The sequence below is a fragment of the Lepidochelys kempii genome, chromosome 17 (assembly GCF_965140265.1).
Source record: "Lepidochelys kempii isolate rLepKem1 chromosome 17, rLepKem1.hap2, whole genome shotgun sequence".
NCBI classification, from domain to species: Eukaryota; Metazoa; Chordata; order Testudines; family Cheloniidae; genus Lepidochelys; species Lepidochelys kempii.
In genome coordinates this window covers 16,358,944-16,375,494 of record NC_133272.1, presented here as the reverse complement: position 1 = coordinate 16,375,494, position 16,551 = coordinate 16,358,944, and the positions used below count along the sequence as shown (strand labels likewise).

The 16,551-nt window shown below is 43.9% G+C and overlaps 1 protein-coding gene across 12 annotated transcripts in view; it reads left to right on the top strand.

Moving 5' to 3' along the window:
- GTF2IRD1 (GTF2I repeat domain containing 1) overlaps positions 1 to 16,551 on the top strand; it is a 173,265-nt gene that overhangs the window by 113,862 nt on the left and 42,852 nt on the right. For all 12 annotated transcript variants that reach the window (XR_012155462.1, XM_073315874.1, XM_073315870.1 and 9 more), the window contains 5 exons: positions 4,650 to 4,687; positions 6,100 to 6,180; positions 10,138 to 10,227; positions 11,613 to 11,666; positions 14,390 to 14,455. Coding sequence is in view for 11 of the 12 variants with exons in the window: in XM_073315874.1 (XP_073171975.1) it covers positions 4,650 to 4,687; positions 6,100 to 6,180; positions 10,138 to 10,227; positions 11,613 to 11,666; positions 14,390 to 14,455 (329 nt within the window). In the remaining variant the exon portion in view is untranslated. The remainder of the gene's footprint in view (positions 1 to 4,649; positions 4,688 to 6,099; positions 6,181 to 10,137; positions 10,228 to 11,612; positions 11,667 to 14,389; positions 14,456 to 16,551) is intronic.

Sequence of the window (16,551 nt, the reverse complement as noted above, 5' to 3'; positions counted from 1 at the left end):
GACCGGGCCTTGAGTGCTTGTTGACCCGAGTCAGACTGATTTGTGTGTGCATGGAAGGGGCGCTTGGGGTCAAACCTGAGCTTAGTGTGTGGTGTAGACGTACCCATTGAGGTTAATAACATTCTAGCCCTAAAGGCCTTGGGGTGTTTGGCACTGGTTGCAGCATCCTGTTTAATTTTGTGATGGATCGTGAATCCCACAGGAAAAAGGTCTTTACAAATATCCTGAGATGACTACAACTGAGGGCAGGGACTGGCTCCGCCTGTGAATTGCTGTGTCACAAGTAACAAAAGTGATGCCCTGTACAAGACACACACGGCTCGGCTAGCAGGTGCTGCTTGGTGTGCTTAGGGCATGCCAAGTTCATCCAATTTAACTGAAGGTGGGATTTTAAAATCTTATTCACTTAAACTGGTCCTAAAGGCTGTTGTGTCCACATTCTCATTTTAGTTTAAACCAGGCTTATTTAAATACAAGAGCTAGGTGGTATTATGTTTTTATTTACTAAAGTTGATTAGGAACAGATGAAAATTTAAGATACTTTTAAAACCGAGAGAAGAGACACGGCCTTTTGCATTGTTTTAACTAAACTGTGTGATGTGACCCATTTGCTTGTATGTGTTACAGATTCACAAATAATGACTCTCTTACAGCCCCCAGCTACAGAGCCTTGGCTTTTTAGCTCCATCAGTTGCAGCTCATGCTTTAGCCCAGCAGGTCCCTGGTTCAGCCCCAGGTGCATTGGTCAAACTGACAGCCATCGGATGCGAACGAGGCCGTGCTTTCCAAGAATGGATAAACTTGTTGCTTTGGCGAGGGCCTAACGGGGAAATAAGTAAACATGCGGAACACGTGGCCAAAAGGGCTGCTGTTGAATCAATTCCTCTTTGTCCAGCACTTGCTGTCACATGCTGAGCAGCGAACCTATCACAGAGTATTTTAGCACAGGGAACGTACTGACCCAAAAGTCTTAACATCTGACAGTCACGTTCTCCGTATTCTCTGGCGCCCAAGACAAGGACGAGATTTGTGTGATGATATTGACTTCACGGCAATAAGCGCTGGGAAGCGGACAGAACTTAGAGTGGAATTTGGCTCGTGCTCTGTATGGTGCCATTTCACATATGTTTGTGGGATGGGAACTCTCTTAAGTCTCTTGCTTGGCTGAGACTCGTGCAAGAGTCTCTGGAGCAAGAGGGAGTCTTCAAAACCTGTGAAAATGGTCAGGTCCTTGCTTTCGTTCAAGTGCTCGAGCTTGCAAAGGAGTCCTCTTCTTTGACTGCTGCCCTAGGTTTAAGGAATGTGCAAAGGGTTGCCTCTTACAAGCAGAATCCAACATCGCGATGTCACAGTGTTTTGGCAAGGGTTCATCAAGGTATATAGGCACGTGCTGAACTTTAAGCATGGAAGCACTCATTTTCCTCTTCAGCAAAACACTTAAACATATGCTTAAGAAGCGTTTTGCTGAATCAGGTCTCAGATGAATAATTGTAACTGGGGAGTCTGTAATTTCAAGTGTGGTATTGGATTGCACAAAGTATGTATCCTGCTAAAGGAAGTAATACGCTGCATGAATTGATTATACTGGTAATAAGTTGTTGAAATTCAGAATTGATATATAAATATGGGGCTCACTCATTAAAGTCAATGAAAGGGTTTCATTAACTTCAATGGGCATTGGATTGGGCCTTTCCTTATATTGGTATACTATTATATAGGTATATTGTATAGGTAGATATATTGCATAGATGGAAGAGCTCTATTGTCTACTTGACTGTGCATAATCTTTGCTAAATGAGAGCATAATGAGTAGTACAAATTAGGACCTGATCCTGCACCGCTGATGTTAATCAGAGTTTTTCTGTTCTGTCTAGATGGATACTTACGCAGCCCTCATGATCATAGTACCTGAAGTTGTTACTGTGTTCATTTTCGCAACACCCCAAGGAGGCAGGATAGTGCTGCTTTCCCCATTTTACAGATGGGGACCTGAGACACCGAGGCACTAAGTGATTTGACGGAGGTCACATAGGAAGTCTGTTACAGAGCAGGAATTGAACCCAGGTCTCTGGAATCCCAAGCAAGTGCCTTAACTACAAAGCTATACTTCAGTTAGCCAACCGGTCATTGACTTCTATGGGTGTGTGATCAGGCTTCAGGTGTTTAGGCTGGATCTTCAAAGCTGCTGAGCACCCACTGCTCCTGTTGACTTCAAAAGGGGCTTTAAATGCTCAGCACCCCTGAAAATCATCCTTTGTATGTCAATATCTGTAAACATATCACTTCTTCTTGTTTGATTTTTCTCTTCAGTTAGTACACTTTATTCTCTCCCCACACCCCCCAAATATAAAAATACAGTTAAATCGACCTGAAGACAGACAGGCAGGCAGAATAGTGACAAGATGATAGGGATGTGAAGCTAATTAGCTAATCTGCCCCTAAGAAATTTTGCTTAGAATACTCAGTGGTAGATTTTTTTTATCAGACTGTGCAACAGTATCCGAGTCAGTAAAAGGTCTGGAATTTGCATTCTCAACGTGCAAGTGAATCTGGGGGCTTCCTGTCCATGTTGAACACCTGCTAATATTGAATTGTCTTCACCTTCATCCCTACTGTGCTCTGACTGTTTCTAGTAGTGAGTCAGGATTGCACATTCTGGTAAAATAGCTTTAGAAAATCTTAGAGAAAAATAATGTTTTTTTTTCTGGAGCAGAGTTGGGCAGTGGTTCTAAGTGGAATTTAATGATTGTGAGGGATACCAACCAGAGCAGGATTTCGAGTTTTTAGTTTTTCATTGCAGCGTTATCATTCGGCTATTTGTACTGAACCTTATTCTGATCTGACTTCCTTGGTTTTACCCGAATATAAATCCCAGATTTATTGAACCAGATTCAGCACTCGGTTATACCAGTGAAACACTACCACAAATTCAGTGAAGTCAGGGGGTCACTCTGGATTTACAGGGATCTAACTGACAAGCCCATTGAGTTCAACTGGGCTACTGTTGACTTACACTGGTCTCAGTGAGAACATAATCCGGCCATGTATGTTGAATTCACAGACTATGTGAATTATAGCCCACTTGGGTTAATTCAGCATGTTGTATAGGAAATCCTAAATTACAGTGGAGATGAAAAACTTGCCTTGATCATACAGACCCTCCTCCCCCCCCCCCCCCCTTGTTTTGGCAATGTATATTTCTAAATAAAATATACATTTATTTTATTTTATTTTTTTTAAGAAGAAGTCCATATTCGTGTGTAGAGTACATACAGAGACTTGTGCTCCCCTATTAGGAACATAGACTAGTCATCCAGCTAGTCCAATACCATGTCTCTGACATTTGGTAACCCCAGATGCTTTAGAGGAAAGTGCAAAAAACCCTGCACTGGACAATTATGGGATAATCTGCCCCAGGGAAGGTTTCCTCCGAAGAGCCATTAATTACAGGTTGCCTAATGCTCTGAAGCATGGGGGTTTACATCCCTTCCAAAAACTCTTGTTTGCTTTTTCTAATATTTGGCATGTATTCTAGTAGCTGTGGATAGCCTTGATCTCCATATAAATCCTTACATCCTTAGAAACGGATTTTAAAACCATTCCTGGCTGGCTGAACTCTGTTCCCCTGGAAATCAATGGTAACAAGTCCCATTGTCTTTGGTGGGTGCAGATTCAGCCAAACAATGAGTTTTTGGCAGAAGACAGCACTCTCTTCCATCAGCTTAAAGCGTCTTCACCAGAAGCACTAACGGGGACAGTTGCGCTGATGCGAGTTTGCAGTGTAGACCTGAGGTTTGTTGTTAAAACTCAGTGAGATTTTCCTCTTTCTTTACATAGAGGTTACTCCATTGATGTCTGTGGATTTACCCCTGGTTTGCACTGATGTGGCTGAGTGGGGACTCAGAACCCAGTGGGCTTGGTTGCTAAAAACCCCAAGACAACCCATGATTTAGCCTCCAGTAGGTCACTGGCTAGAAGATTTATCTCATTTGTGGCAATGCTTGAAATGTTTGCAGGGTTTCAGATGTGCAGGAGATACCTGAATCCTTCCAGAAGTTCATATATAAAAAAGCACTGTTAAAGGGGGGAAACTGAGCTTGATTTGAGACCCATCTGTCTTAAGAACGTTTTCAAACCTTTCCTTTGCAGTAGCAACACCAATGTAATTACCGCAGTGCAAACCTCTACTGCAGAAACCCCACACTGTTGTAAAGCAAGGTTTACACTGGTAAGTTAAAAGTGACATTGCCCATCCAAAGCTCATGCCGGAGAAACCTTCTGTGCCATCCTGCGGTATCTCTCTTACTCCCTTATGAAAATGTGTGATCATGATCTATTTGCTGACGAGTTGTATAAGCTTTAAAGAAAGGAATTTGCCATGGTTTACTGACCCCAGAAACCCTGAGAGCTGTCATGAGTTCTTTCAACTGGAGCCCTGGAGTGCTCTGCTGCTAGGATCGTCGGTGTGGGATCTTTATTTTTTCCTTATGCAGAGGAAGTATTGAAGTCAGAGCTAGTTTTTTTTTTCCCCCTCAGTCCCTTGAAAATGCGCCTTTAGTCTATTTAATGCACTGTACATAAGCATGTGTTTTTTAAGCGATCCATTGATAGTTCCTTTACTGTGTCCCATGTCTGCTTCTCCTTGTCAGGTCTGAGAAGAGTAGTGTTTCTGAAGACTGTGAACCAGGTGAGCAAGAAATAATGGCTGCTTTCTACTGAGAAAGCGTAATGGTGAGGGACATAAAAAAGGCTAGGTACAGTCTAATAAATAACAGATTTCCCCAGGAAGCAGATAAACTCTCCAGTTCTTTGGCTGAGATGATGACATGCCACGTGAAATGTATTTGCTGAGTGCATACTCTCCCAGCAATGTGCTGCAGTTATGGCTATTGTAATGAAACATTTCTATACAAATGACAAAAGTGTAGCAAACATTGCTGCTTATCACCGCTCCCCGTAGTGTACTATGCTTTCCATTGTGTGGGGCTTGGAATCTCTGTATGCTTCTGTTGAATAGCTTGTAGGAAGAGATATGTCATGGGGAGGACAATGCCTTCTATATTGTATATTTTGATGGGTAATAAAGCATTCTGTGACTATCTGTATGAGGGATATTGTGTTTACACACACCACACACACACACACATGCTCCCTCTTTAAAATGAGCCCATCTGAGTGGGAATGCATCATTATTTAAAAACAAATACAAAAGATTACCTACCCAGGAGAGTAAGCTGAATAATGGCGGGGGGGAAAGCCTGAGAAAATAGACTAGACTCATTCTGGGCCCTGTCGGCCTACAGACTGTCGCTCTGTCATACTAGTGGCAAGAGTGAATTACAGTCAAGGATCCTTTCTGGAGAACTTCCTTTAGACACATCTCTGAAACTTTTTTGACATGAATTGATTGTCACAATATCCCTCGGAGGCAAATAAATGAGTAAGTATTTTTCCCATTTCACAGACAGGGATGCAGAGATACTTGTCCTATGGCCTCTTGGGCAGGCCTTGATTCAACAGAACACTTCGACGATAATGAGACTTAAACACATGCTTAAATGTGCTGCTGAATCGGAACCGTATTTACTGAGGCCTTCTCTACCGGAAGAAGTCGCCCGAGTTTGTTTCTGGTAGAATTTTAAACCAGAATATTTAAACAACAGGCTGGTACAACAGGCTGTGAGCACTCTCTTATTGTGGTTTTAAACCAGGCTTACTTCAGTTTGGTTTAAATTGATTAGGAATCGGTTTAAGATGAAGTGAAATAAGTCATTCTTAAACTACATCCGCATAGGGGTGTGATCATTTAACTAAATCAGTGTAGAAAGTGATTTAAATTAAACCAGTGCGGTTTTCTCATATAGACAAAGCCTTATCCTTTCTCTGCCTCAGTTTTCCTGTCTGTACAGTGGAGTTAGTGATGGTAACCTACATGTGCAATGTGCTTTGAGACCTATGGGTGAAGTGCTGAGCGTTGTTATGAGGAACAGGTCACTGTATAGAATCGAACATGCTGGCAGTGAGGATTTTTCCTTCCCGGGCATGGATAATTAGTGGCCAATTGTCTTTCATGCATCAGATTAATTATTTTCCTGCTAGGTACCTCAGCAGAACTGAGTGGGATCAGACCTATCAAAATAGAGCCAGATGAGCTGGACATCATTCAAATAACCGTTCCAGGTAAAATATAAAACTTTGGAATTGCTCAGAAATATCTAGGCAAAGAACGTTGGCCTCCGACTGCACTGTGTGAAGATTTTGCTTTTGGAAAGGCAGGTTGCAGGAAATTGGGATTTCTCCTCATCTCACTGTCTCTTAGGATGAATTTTGCCCCCCAGTCCCTTTCTCTTTCGAAAGTAAAGTTCCAGTTGTGCATCAGAAGTTAGATGATTTCTTTGGAAGGCCTTTGGGATAACACATGGCTTTGTTTTTTCAAGGGCTTGGTCTGTGTCAGTTCATTTTTTGCCTTTCACCGTCTCCCTGTCCCTGTCCCATCTCTGGCCAGGCAGGCTGGGAGCGGACTCTTCTGGAGCAGATGCTAACACTGCTCTTTCAGTGATAAGGAAGAAGTACTGAGGTAGTAGGTGACCATTGCCTTCCTCTATCCCTGTGCTCTCCACCCGAGCCCCAGTGAGTATCCCTGAGGTGGGAACTGAGAGACAGAAAGTTAAATTATTTGTCCCAGGTCACATGTCAAATCCATGGCAGGACTGAGAGTAGAATCCAGATTTTCTGACTCCCAGCCCAGTACAAAGAAAGCCATAGACATTCTTGCTTTTAGAAGGAGCAAATTGGAAACAGTGGTTGCAGCCTGTTGGGGAAGAATATGGAGTGGGTATGGAAGGGATTTTAAAGTGACTTCACTTTGTATCTGTTGATTTATTCTGGAGATGAACACCTATAGGGTGGATGCACCCGTGTGGGAAAATGCTGTGTTAGGCGGATCCCTTTAAATTGTGGCCTCCGCGTTTCTATAGCACTGTGCGTTGGCTCCTAAGGGTGTAACTGAGCCTATTGAAAGCTGGTGTTCTATTGTCACTTCTGTCTCTCATTAGCTGATATGCCCTGTAGGACCACTGGTGACATCTCTGCAGCTTGCATCTGGCTAGGGCTTATCATTATACAAGTGGATAAATAGTAGCTCCCAGCAACCAGTTCTAAGGCTACCAAGCTGCCAGTGAGCAATCAGTGGTGCACATATGCTAGATAGTCTTGTTTCACACACACTCACACACACTCACACACACTCACACACACTCACACACACTCACACACACTCACACACACTCACACACACTCACACACACTCACACACACTCACACACACTATATATATATATCCCTAAAAGTAGCAGGGGCTAGAATTGTTCTCACTCACATTGGTAGGGTGGACCACACATTTGCTGCCCCCTGTCGTGGCATGACCCACCCTAAGAAGGTGTCCTGCTGGAGGGAAGAGCAATGACTTCAGCTCTCCAGGGATTGCCTAGAGTGGGTTCCCCAGGTAGAACCAGTGAGACTTGGTCCTCTGGAACTTAGCAGGGCTGACAGCAGGCCGAGGTCAATGAGGGCCCATCAGGCCAGATAAAAAAGGCTGGCAGCTTTTACAAGGGGCCAGTTCTGGAGGAAGCCCAGGACAGGGAACGCTCACTCTCCTTGCCCTAACCCAAGTAACCTGGCCTGATCAGGCCTCTCACCTTGGTAGGATTTGCTTTGGCTCTCTGTGAAGATATAGTTATGGTCTTTAATGCCCAAGTGGCTGTTTCGAGTTCAGATGTAGCTTCTTTTCTGTTCATGCCAGAAGGGGACTAGATGGAGAGCTGATCTGGCCAGAGGGCTGGGCCACAGAAGTGCCAGACCATTGTGGTGCTAGAGTGGAAGAAACCCTGAAAAGCTGTGTCCTGACACAAGGGGGCAATCTGGTATGCTGATAGAATTCCAGATTAAACCTTTGTCTTTAGGGGGGTTACCATGGATTTATAGCTGTGGAACTGAGAGCAGAATGTGGTCCCCCGTCTTTTCTTTAGCCCTGGTGTTTGGCTATCCCAGCCCATTGAGTGTTGTTGGTTTGCGGAACGTGTGCAGGAGTGAATTAGATTGATCAGTTGGATCAGGGGAAGGGACAGGTAGACCATGCAAGCTGGGTCAGGTGGCATCCAGCGCAATAAGCATGTGGTTTTGGAGTAGACCGCGGAGAAGGGGCTGAAAGGATACATGCAGGATTGGGCCCAGAGTGCATTCATGAGCCATGGACCTTTGGGGAGATGATCGCCCTGAAAAGCTGCTGGGCTAACAGTCCATGTTGGGATCCTCTACAGCAAAGTAGGTAAATAGTTTCTGAAGGCAAGACCACAAAAATCACCTAATTTGTTTCCTGTCTGTTGTATAAGGTTGGCAGATCTCAAACCTCAAGTGTTTATATTCCTGACCAGGGCACCAGTTCAGGAAAGCATCCCTGTTCAGGAAGGGTGGCTAAGCATGTGCTTGAATCCCACTGAAATCACTAGGACCTAAGCACTTACCCAAGGTCCAGATCCTAGGCACCCAACGCTGATTAATTTCAGTGGAAGATAGGCACCTTTTAAGTATCTCTGAGTATCGGGGCCCAAGTCCTTTCTTGCATTGGGTCCTAGAGTTGTTGAGGAGCCAGTGGTCGCAGGCCATAACGGGGACAGCAGCGTTGAAAACAGTAGGCTCTGGAGAGTAAAGAGGGGAGATTAGGAGTTTCCCTCAGGAAGACCATTCCTTGGGCTGGTATTTATAGGGTTGTTACCTTAGCTCGGTAGTGCACCAAATGGTAGGAACATCTTAAGGGGTGATTAGTAAGGTGCATTTCCAATGTGTTTTACAAGCATTAACTACAGAGTAACCTTGATGGAATTAGAGCAAGAGCGTGACTTTGAGTGTGTCCCACTGGGGGGTGACGCTCTTGGGTAGAAATAATGCCCACGCCAGCTGCAGTTCAGATGATTCTGAATTAGAGCCACTTATGTTAGTCTGATGCAACTCCATTGAAGTCAGGGGAGTCCCTCTGGATTTTACACCATTTTGATGAGAGCGGACTTGATCCCATAGTTAATATAGAGGAAGGAAAAAGGATCCAGGTATATTGCTAGATCAAACATTTTCATTTTCGGCTCGCCATGTAATGGGAGAGAAGAAGGCTAATGGCTGGCGTTAATAGGTGTATTTTATACAAGTTTAAGGAAGCTGAGTTATCATAGTTTTTGAGCCCTGATTAGATGACACTTGGAGTTCAGAGTCCACATAAGGCAATGGAAGGCCAGTATAGTTAAATTAGAGAGAGTACAGCTTAGGGCAAGGAAGATTAATAAAATGGAGGTGCTCACATATGAGGAGACCTCGATGAAATTTGGATTACTTATCCTTAGAGAAGGTGATTAAGTAGTGACCTGATTGAAGTATTTAAAGTAGCTAAAGGTTTATTTTAAAATTAAATTTTGAGATCTCTTTGAGGGCACTGGAGAGGCCAGCATTAGAGGAGACAGGTTTAAATTAAGAGGGCATATATCTAAGAAAAATTTAAGGAGGCATTCTTTTATGGAGTGAGGCAGCAAGTGGGTGGAATGGTCTTCCTGAGGAGCGGGCGATGGAGTCAAGCAGCATTAATGTTTTTAAGCCAAAATTGGATGTCTAGATATTAAGTCATCATGAAGCCATTTTTTGGCCTTCAACCTTTGTGAGGCTTATAAGGAAACTTTTGCAGATGATGCTATATTCACCAATTTGGGAAGGTGGAGTGGGTTTTATAGATGTTTCTGATGTCCTCTTACAAGTGTTAGTGTATAGGAGAAAGGTAGCAGAGTTGCCATCAAAACATTCCAGACACAATGGCCCAGATCCTCAAAGATATATTTAGGTGCTTAACTCCCATTTCAATGGGAATTAGATGCCTAAATACTTTTGAGGATGTGGACCAGTGTGAGTAGTCCTGCTTCTGGTCCTACGTGCCCTTGTGACTGTGTAAGTGCATCCTTTATCAAAGCAACATGCAGAGGCTCATATTGGGTAGGTTAGTTTTTCATGAATTCTTGTGGATGACCATAAGGCTCTGAAGTCTGCTTCCAGGGACAGTGGCTGGGCTGTCCAGAACTGTCTTTGGTGCTTTGTTCACAGACCGATCCCCCAGTTCCGATGAAATGCACGACCCAGTGACCAGCCGCATGACTTCAGACGATTCCAACTACATGCTAGAAACAGTAACAGGTAATTAAAAAAAAATAAATCCAATAAAAATAATGGAATTAGAAAGCTCAGAAATTCTACAAACATCAGAAAGAAATGGAGTAGAAATTTCCCGCCAAGATTTTCAATAATAGGAGCCTGAAGTTAGGATCCTAATTCCACAATTTTACTCACCTGTAAGTGTTCTAACCTTTCAAAATTGCCAAGCACCCAGCAGCTCCTATTGACCAGTAAGAACTGCTGGGTGGTCAGCACTACTGAAATTGGGTCACTCATTCGGGAGCACAAATATGGAAATGGGAGCCTAAGAGGCTCCTGTCACTTAAAGTCTTGGCCTAAACATGTAGCCTTGTTGCCCTGAAGCTGCCTTAACTGTGTCCAATAGAAAACATGTTTGAGAATCCAGAGGCGAAGTGTGTCAAATATTTGTTTGTTTTTTCCCCATGGCACATTTAAATATTGTCTGTTGTTATTTGCATTACAATAATGCCAAGACTGGGATCCCATTGTGCCTGGCTGCTGCACATAGTAAGGGACAGTTCCTGCCCCGTGGACTCATCTAAAAATAGATGTAAACTCTTTGGGGCAGGGAGTATGTTTTTTGTAGTGTTTGTACAGCACCTAGCACTATGGGGCTCCTAGGTGCTGCAATAATACCAATAATAAATAACCGTAATAACGAAATAGGCCACAGGTGGATGGGAATCAGAGGGACAGGGGGAAGTGACTTTGTTCAAGGACATTCCACAGGGGCGAAATGAATGTAAGATACCATCGTAATGAGCACCATGTGAAAGGCAAAATAAGATGGGGAAGCAGTCGAATAAAAAGCACAGTCAGCAAGGACCTTTCCTTGAGAGTTAATGTTTGTAACAAGAAAGCAGAATCGAGGGAGACGAACGAGAAAAGGTTTTTGCCCGGATTCAACCTAGTCCTTTTCTGACCTTCCCCAAAGGCAGCTCCCCACCTTCCTACAGCCTAAGTAGCCCCCCTTATAGCCTTTGCTCTGGGGACCTGTGAAAGGGGATGTGAATCTGAGCCGAGGTAAACCCCTTGCTTGCTGGGGACCAGACAGTGCCCTTACAGACTGTCAGAAAGATGGATCAGAAGGCGTGTCCTGTGTCACTCAGCTTTGTGCTCTGTTGACTGAAGCGGGGGTGTGGGAGCAGTCCCCAAACTTCTCTGCTTAGTGCTGTTCTGTTATCTGGGAAATGCTGGCTATACACTGGACTGTTTTTCCCCAGCATAGGAGGAATATATTCCTTTTACAGCCAGATGCTCTAGCTAGCTATCTTCATCCCTCATTCTAGCCTCAAGCAAATTCTCATGCCTGCTCCTTGAGCTGTCTTGGGGAACATTGACTGATTTATGCAAGAGAAACTGCTAAACCTTTGCTTTCCTTCCAGTTTCAGATAAAGAGCCCAGCCAGGACTTAAGACACGAAGAAAAGCCGATGGAAGGTAAGAGTGAATTTGTAATAAAAGCAGGCCAGCTTATCCTCTGATAATCTCAGGTTTGTTTAAAGCCTGATTAAAACAGCTCTCTTTTATTTTATTATTGATTTGTATTATCAAAGGGCCCAGTCATGGACCGGGACCCTATTTTGCTAGGGCTGAACAAACACAGAACAAAAAGACAGTCCCTTCCCCAGTGAGCTCCCAATCGGAGTATAAAACAAGAGAAAACAGATGGCTGTAGACAGACTGCATTGGATGGACCTTCTAAATCCTTGGCAAGGTAATTAGCTTCCCAACTACCTTGTTCAGAAGCACATCTCTGTATTTCAATGACCAGATCGTCAGATCTGGCCTGGTTGATTGTATATCAACGTCACTCCATTGACATTAGTGAAATCCCTCCAGTTTGTGCCAGCTGAGAATCGATCCCAGCAAATCTACTTGCCACAACAGTGGTATCAGTTGCAGGTTTGGGGGTTATTTTTTAAGTATAAATTGCAGTGATGCCCTGTCTGATTCAATCATTTACTATTGTAGTCTGTCGCCAGTCATGTCACTAAGAGCTTGATTGTGTGCTCACTGAGGTTAGTAGCAAAGCTCCCGGTGACTTATATGATGCAGGAGCAAGCCCTGAATTAGCAGAGGCTGTACACCTCCCCAAAGTGAGAAATATTGGCCATCCCAATCAGCTGCTCATCTGGCCACAGAGTAGCGTGGAGGTTCGTAGTGAAGGTGGGAAATGCCTTCCTGACTGGACCAGAGACTAACTGAACAACAAAAACGGAAACAACTCTTCAGGGTTTGGAGCACAAATTCTCAGTGTTTCAGTGTTGTGTCGTAGGCCTGTTTATCTCTAAGTGGTCCAAGAGTGAAGAATGAGTCCTGTGCTGTGTTGGCGTGAAGGGAGAGAGATTGAAAATGGAGAGGTTACAATGTGAGAATGTTGTGAACTTTGATTCAAGTCACATCGGCCTTGTATCGAAGGTCACCCTTTTTATTTTTCTGAAAAAATGTTAATTCTTGAGGACTTGAGTACACACCTATCTCAGATAATTATCCATACAGTTTATTCTAGTCTATATAAGAACATTATTGGTCAGAGAGACAGCATGGTCTAGTAGGTACAGCACCGATGTGTGAGTCAGGAGACCTGTGCTCTAATCCCGGATCTGCCCTGACTTACTGTGTAACCTTGGGCAAACCACTTCCCCTCCCTGCCTCTGCTTCGCCTCCCACCCTTTGTCTGTCTTCTCTGTTTAGATTGTAAACATGCTGGGACAGAGACTGTCTGCTCTGTGTATGTACAGCACCTAGCACACGGGTGCCCTGATCTAAGTTGGGACCTGTAATACAAATTAGAATAATAAATATAGGTTCACTGTGGGTTTATTTTGATCCCATTGTTCCTTTCTACTCTCCAAACTGATGTTTTCCTGCAGAAGAACAGCCACGCTGGGTCAGAGCAATGGTCCATGTAGCCCAGTAGCCTATCGTTTGACAGTGGCCTGTGACAGATGCTTCAGATGGAATGAACAGAATAGGACAATTTTGAGTGATCCATCCCTTGTTGTCCAGTCACTGCTTCCGGAAGTTAGCGGTTTAGGGGCCCCTGGAGCATGGGGTTGCATCCCTGACCATCTTGGCTAATAGCCACTGTTGGATCTATCCTCCATGAGCTTATCTAATTCTTTTTTTAATCCAGTTATGCTTTTCATCCTATAGGAATGAGTGCCATAGGTTGACTGTGTGGACTATATGACTAAAAATTAAAGGACAGAGCGCATCTTTTGACCTCTCTCAAATAGTTAAATTGTTGGTGACTTTTATCTGAATTTTTAATTTTAATGTTTTTATTTTTAACCTGTTACTGTGTGGATGAGACCTTTTTAAACAAACAATTACCAGTGTTTGTGCCTGCGCTTATGGTACTTTTGTTCTGCTGCCATTAGTCAGCAAGAGGATCTCTGCTTAACAAACAGTATTGGGCTGAGTGAATAACAGCAAGAAATCCTGTTGCCATAAATATGACGAGATCGACTAGTAGCATGTACAGAAGTAAATAAGGCATTTTAAAACAACAACATACTTGTGAAAATAGAGAGACAATATGAATGAAAATCATGGCACTTCCCACTGGCTGTGACACTGTCCTACGGTTTAACAGGGAGGTAAAAGGATATCAATATATGATCATCAGTAGATAAATAAAACTGCATGGGAGAAATAAATTATATAACTGTCAAGAATGAGACAGATGCAAAACAATGGGATTGAGGAATCCTTCCAACCCATCTGTGGTTCCATTCACATCACGCAGTCCATGCTCTGATCTGACACAGCGCTGCTACCTCTGAAAAACACTCGTCCCGTCAACCTATAGTGCCTTGTCAGGAGTCTGCGATGTTGCCCTAGGGCTAAAGGAGACTGGGAAAACCCATCTTGCCTGGGAGCTCAGATCAGCTTCACTAGTCACAAGAGCCACTTGACCTTTTGTCAGCTGTGAGGCCTTGCCAGTGACTCTTCGTGATGTCACTCCCCCATCCCTGGTGCGGATGGAGTTTGGCGGTAGCTGCTGCAAGGAATGGCACTGACTTTAAAGGAGCGCAGGCAAAGGGTTAAGAGTGCCTCTCCAGGTCAGTGTAGAATAGGGCTGTCCCAACAGCTTTGTTGTACGTCTCTGGAGTTAGAAGTGGTTTATTTGTCAGTGTGTTTCTCTTGTTTTCCAGATGGCCTAGGTGACGTTATAAGTCATTTGAGGAAGCAAGTTGAAACTCTGTTCAACACGCGCTATGGTAAGATGTTCCTTAACAATTGTTCTTAATGCCGAGCGTGGGTCGCTGACTCAGGGAGCTGAGAACTTAGTTAATTGTTCAGAGCTGTTACCTGCTGTTTCCAAACCGGTTGTTGACTGAACATGAAGTCTAATTTGTTCATTTGCTATCTGCTGGGCTTACAAATGCATTGGGATTCTCACTGGACCTTGCAATTGCAACTCTTCCTCTTGATTTCCTGAAAAAAAACGTCTAGGCTGGCTACTACCTGCCCATGAATTGCCTCAGTGACCCACAAACTTTCTACCACAGTGGAAAAGGGCTGGAGTATTTTCCTTTTCTGTTTGGAAAATTTCAGGAAGCCTTTTCAATAAGATTGCTCTGGAGTGTGCCAAGGTATTGGGGGGAGTATAAAAGGTCACCAGTGCAGTACATCAACGTGGTCCAGTGGATAGAGCATTGGACTGGGAGCCAGGAAACCTGGGTTCTATTCTTACACCATGTATCCTTGAGAAACTCATCTGGGTCCAGATTTTCAAAAGTGCTTCCCACTTCTCCTGAGAAAATGCCATTCTCTTCCACAGTGTCCCCCCTCAGTAAAATAGGACTCTGGTCTGCCCATTTTAGCAAAGCAGGTGGAGATCTCTGGGTAAAAAGCGCTTTAAAAAGCTGCTAAGCATTATTGTGTATTTTTATCACCATGCAGGAGTTGGTAGCGGATCTTGATTGAGTTCAGGGCGAACGTGGGGGTACACTTTTTGTGTGAGCTGAAATGTACTTAAAAACTAAATACACACACACACGTTAACCACTGAACAGAATACAAGGGACTTGGAAAATTACAAGAATCTTTTGAGAATAAAAAAGTTTTCTGGGCCTGTCACAACCAGAATTCAAGGTTCTGTGTTTCTCCCACAAGGGCTGATGTCACAAACACCAGAAGCAGAGCAGGGGAGCTGCAACCCTTAAGCTGCTTTAGCTGATATGGGCAAGTTTTGCTGGAGAAACACCCTCCACTGAGCTGAGGTCTTGACTGTTAAAAGAAAGAGGAAATGGGTTTTCAAATGTGTTTAAAAATGTACTCATTTGTCATGTTAAGCCTAACCCTTCCATTCTGTGGATTGAATTAGGATCTTAAATTGGGTTGGTGGGTGATAGTGGGGTTATGGGGTTTTTGTATGTATTTAGAAAGCATTTCAGTTCCACGTTAAGTGTGGGCAGCTTTCGATCAGAAGGAATCTTTAAAACAGGAAGAGCTTTCTAGGATGGTCAAAATAAATTGGTTTGCCATTGTTCTGCAAGACTGAAATGATCTGCAGAGAAGTTCTGTTCCTGGTGACGCTAGTTTATTAAAGAGCTTTAGCCTTAACAATAGGTTTCCGGTTGGAACTGGATTACTCCCAGGTTTGGCAATCAGTGGAGCCTGTCAACTCCAAATTGCTAGGTCATGTTTCAGCCCAGGGTTTTATTTTTTTTTTCTTTTTGACCAAAAGCGTTTGCTCTGTGATGGCTATTCAGCAGCCTATTGGCTGGATTTTCAAAAGAGCTGGGCTCCCAATGAACGCAATGGAGCAATCCCCACTTTCTCCCCAGAGCTGCTGTGAGCCAAGCGCTTTTGAAGCTTGAGCCATGTGTGAAATGAGCTTGTGTCCTCAGTCCAGTTCCTAGTGGATGAGTGTCCTCATCACAAAACCATTGCATGCGTTGTCACTGGCTCCTACCCTTGGTGCTAGTCTCAATGGAGTGGCCGGGGGCTGAATGTGTCCTGGAGCTCCTCTCTTGCCTGTCAAAGTTGTCTCTCCGCATCAAAGTTAAGGCGTGTTGGTGCAGCATGTTTAACATAGAGGATTCCAGTCAGCAGGCCTGTCAGTCCAGTGCCTTTCACCAGCATTAAGTTCTCCCAGATCACCTCTGTGACAGTAGAAAGTTTCCTAAGACCACTCTAGAACTTGGTTCTTGGCTGTGTATAGCCATGGCTTGGCTTGTGTAACCCGTTGGTGAGTGCATGTGATATGGTTAGCTCTGTGCTGATCTGCAGAGGATAGGAGTCTGTGACAGCCCCAGCTGGGGAGCTTGAGCTCTTTAGCTCAAGTTGTAGCAGTTTGTGCATTTAGCTG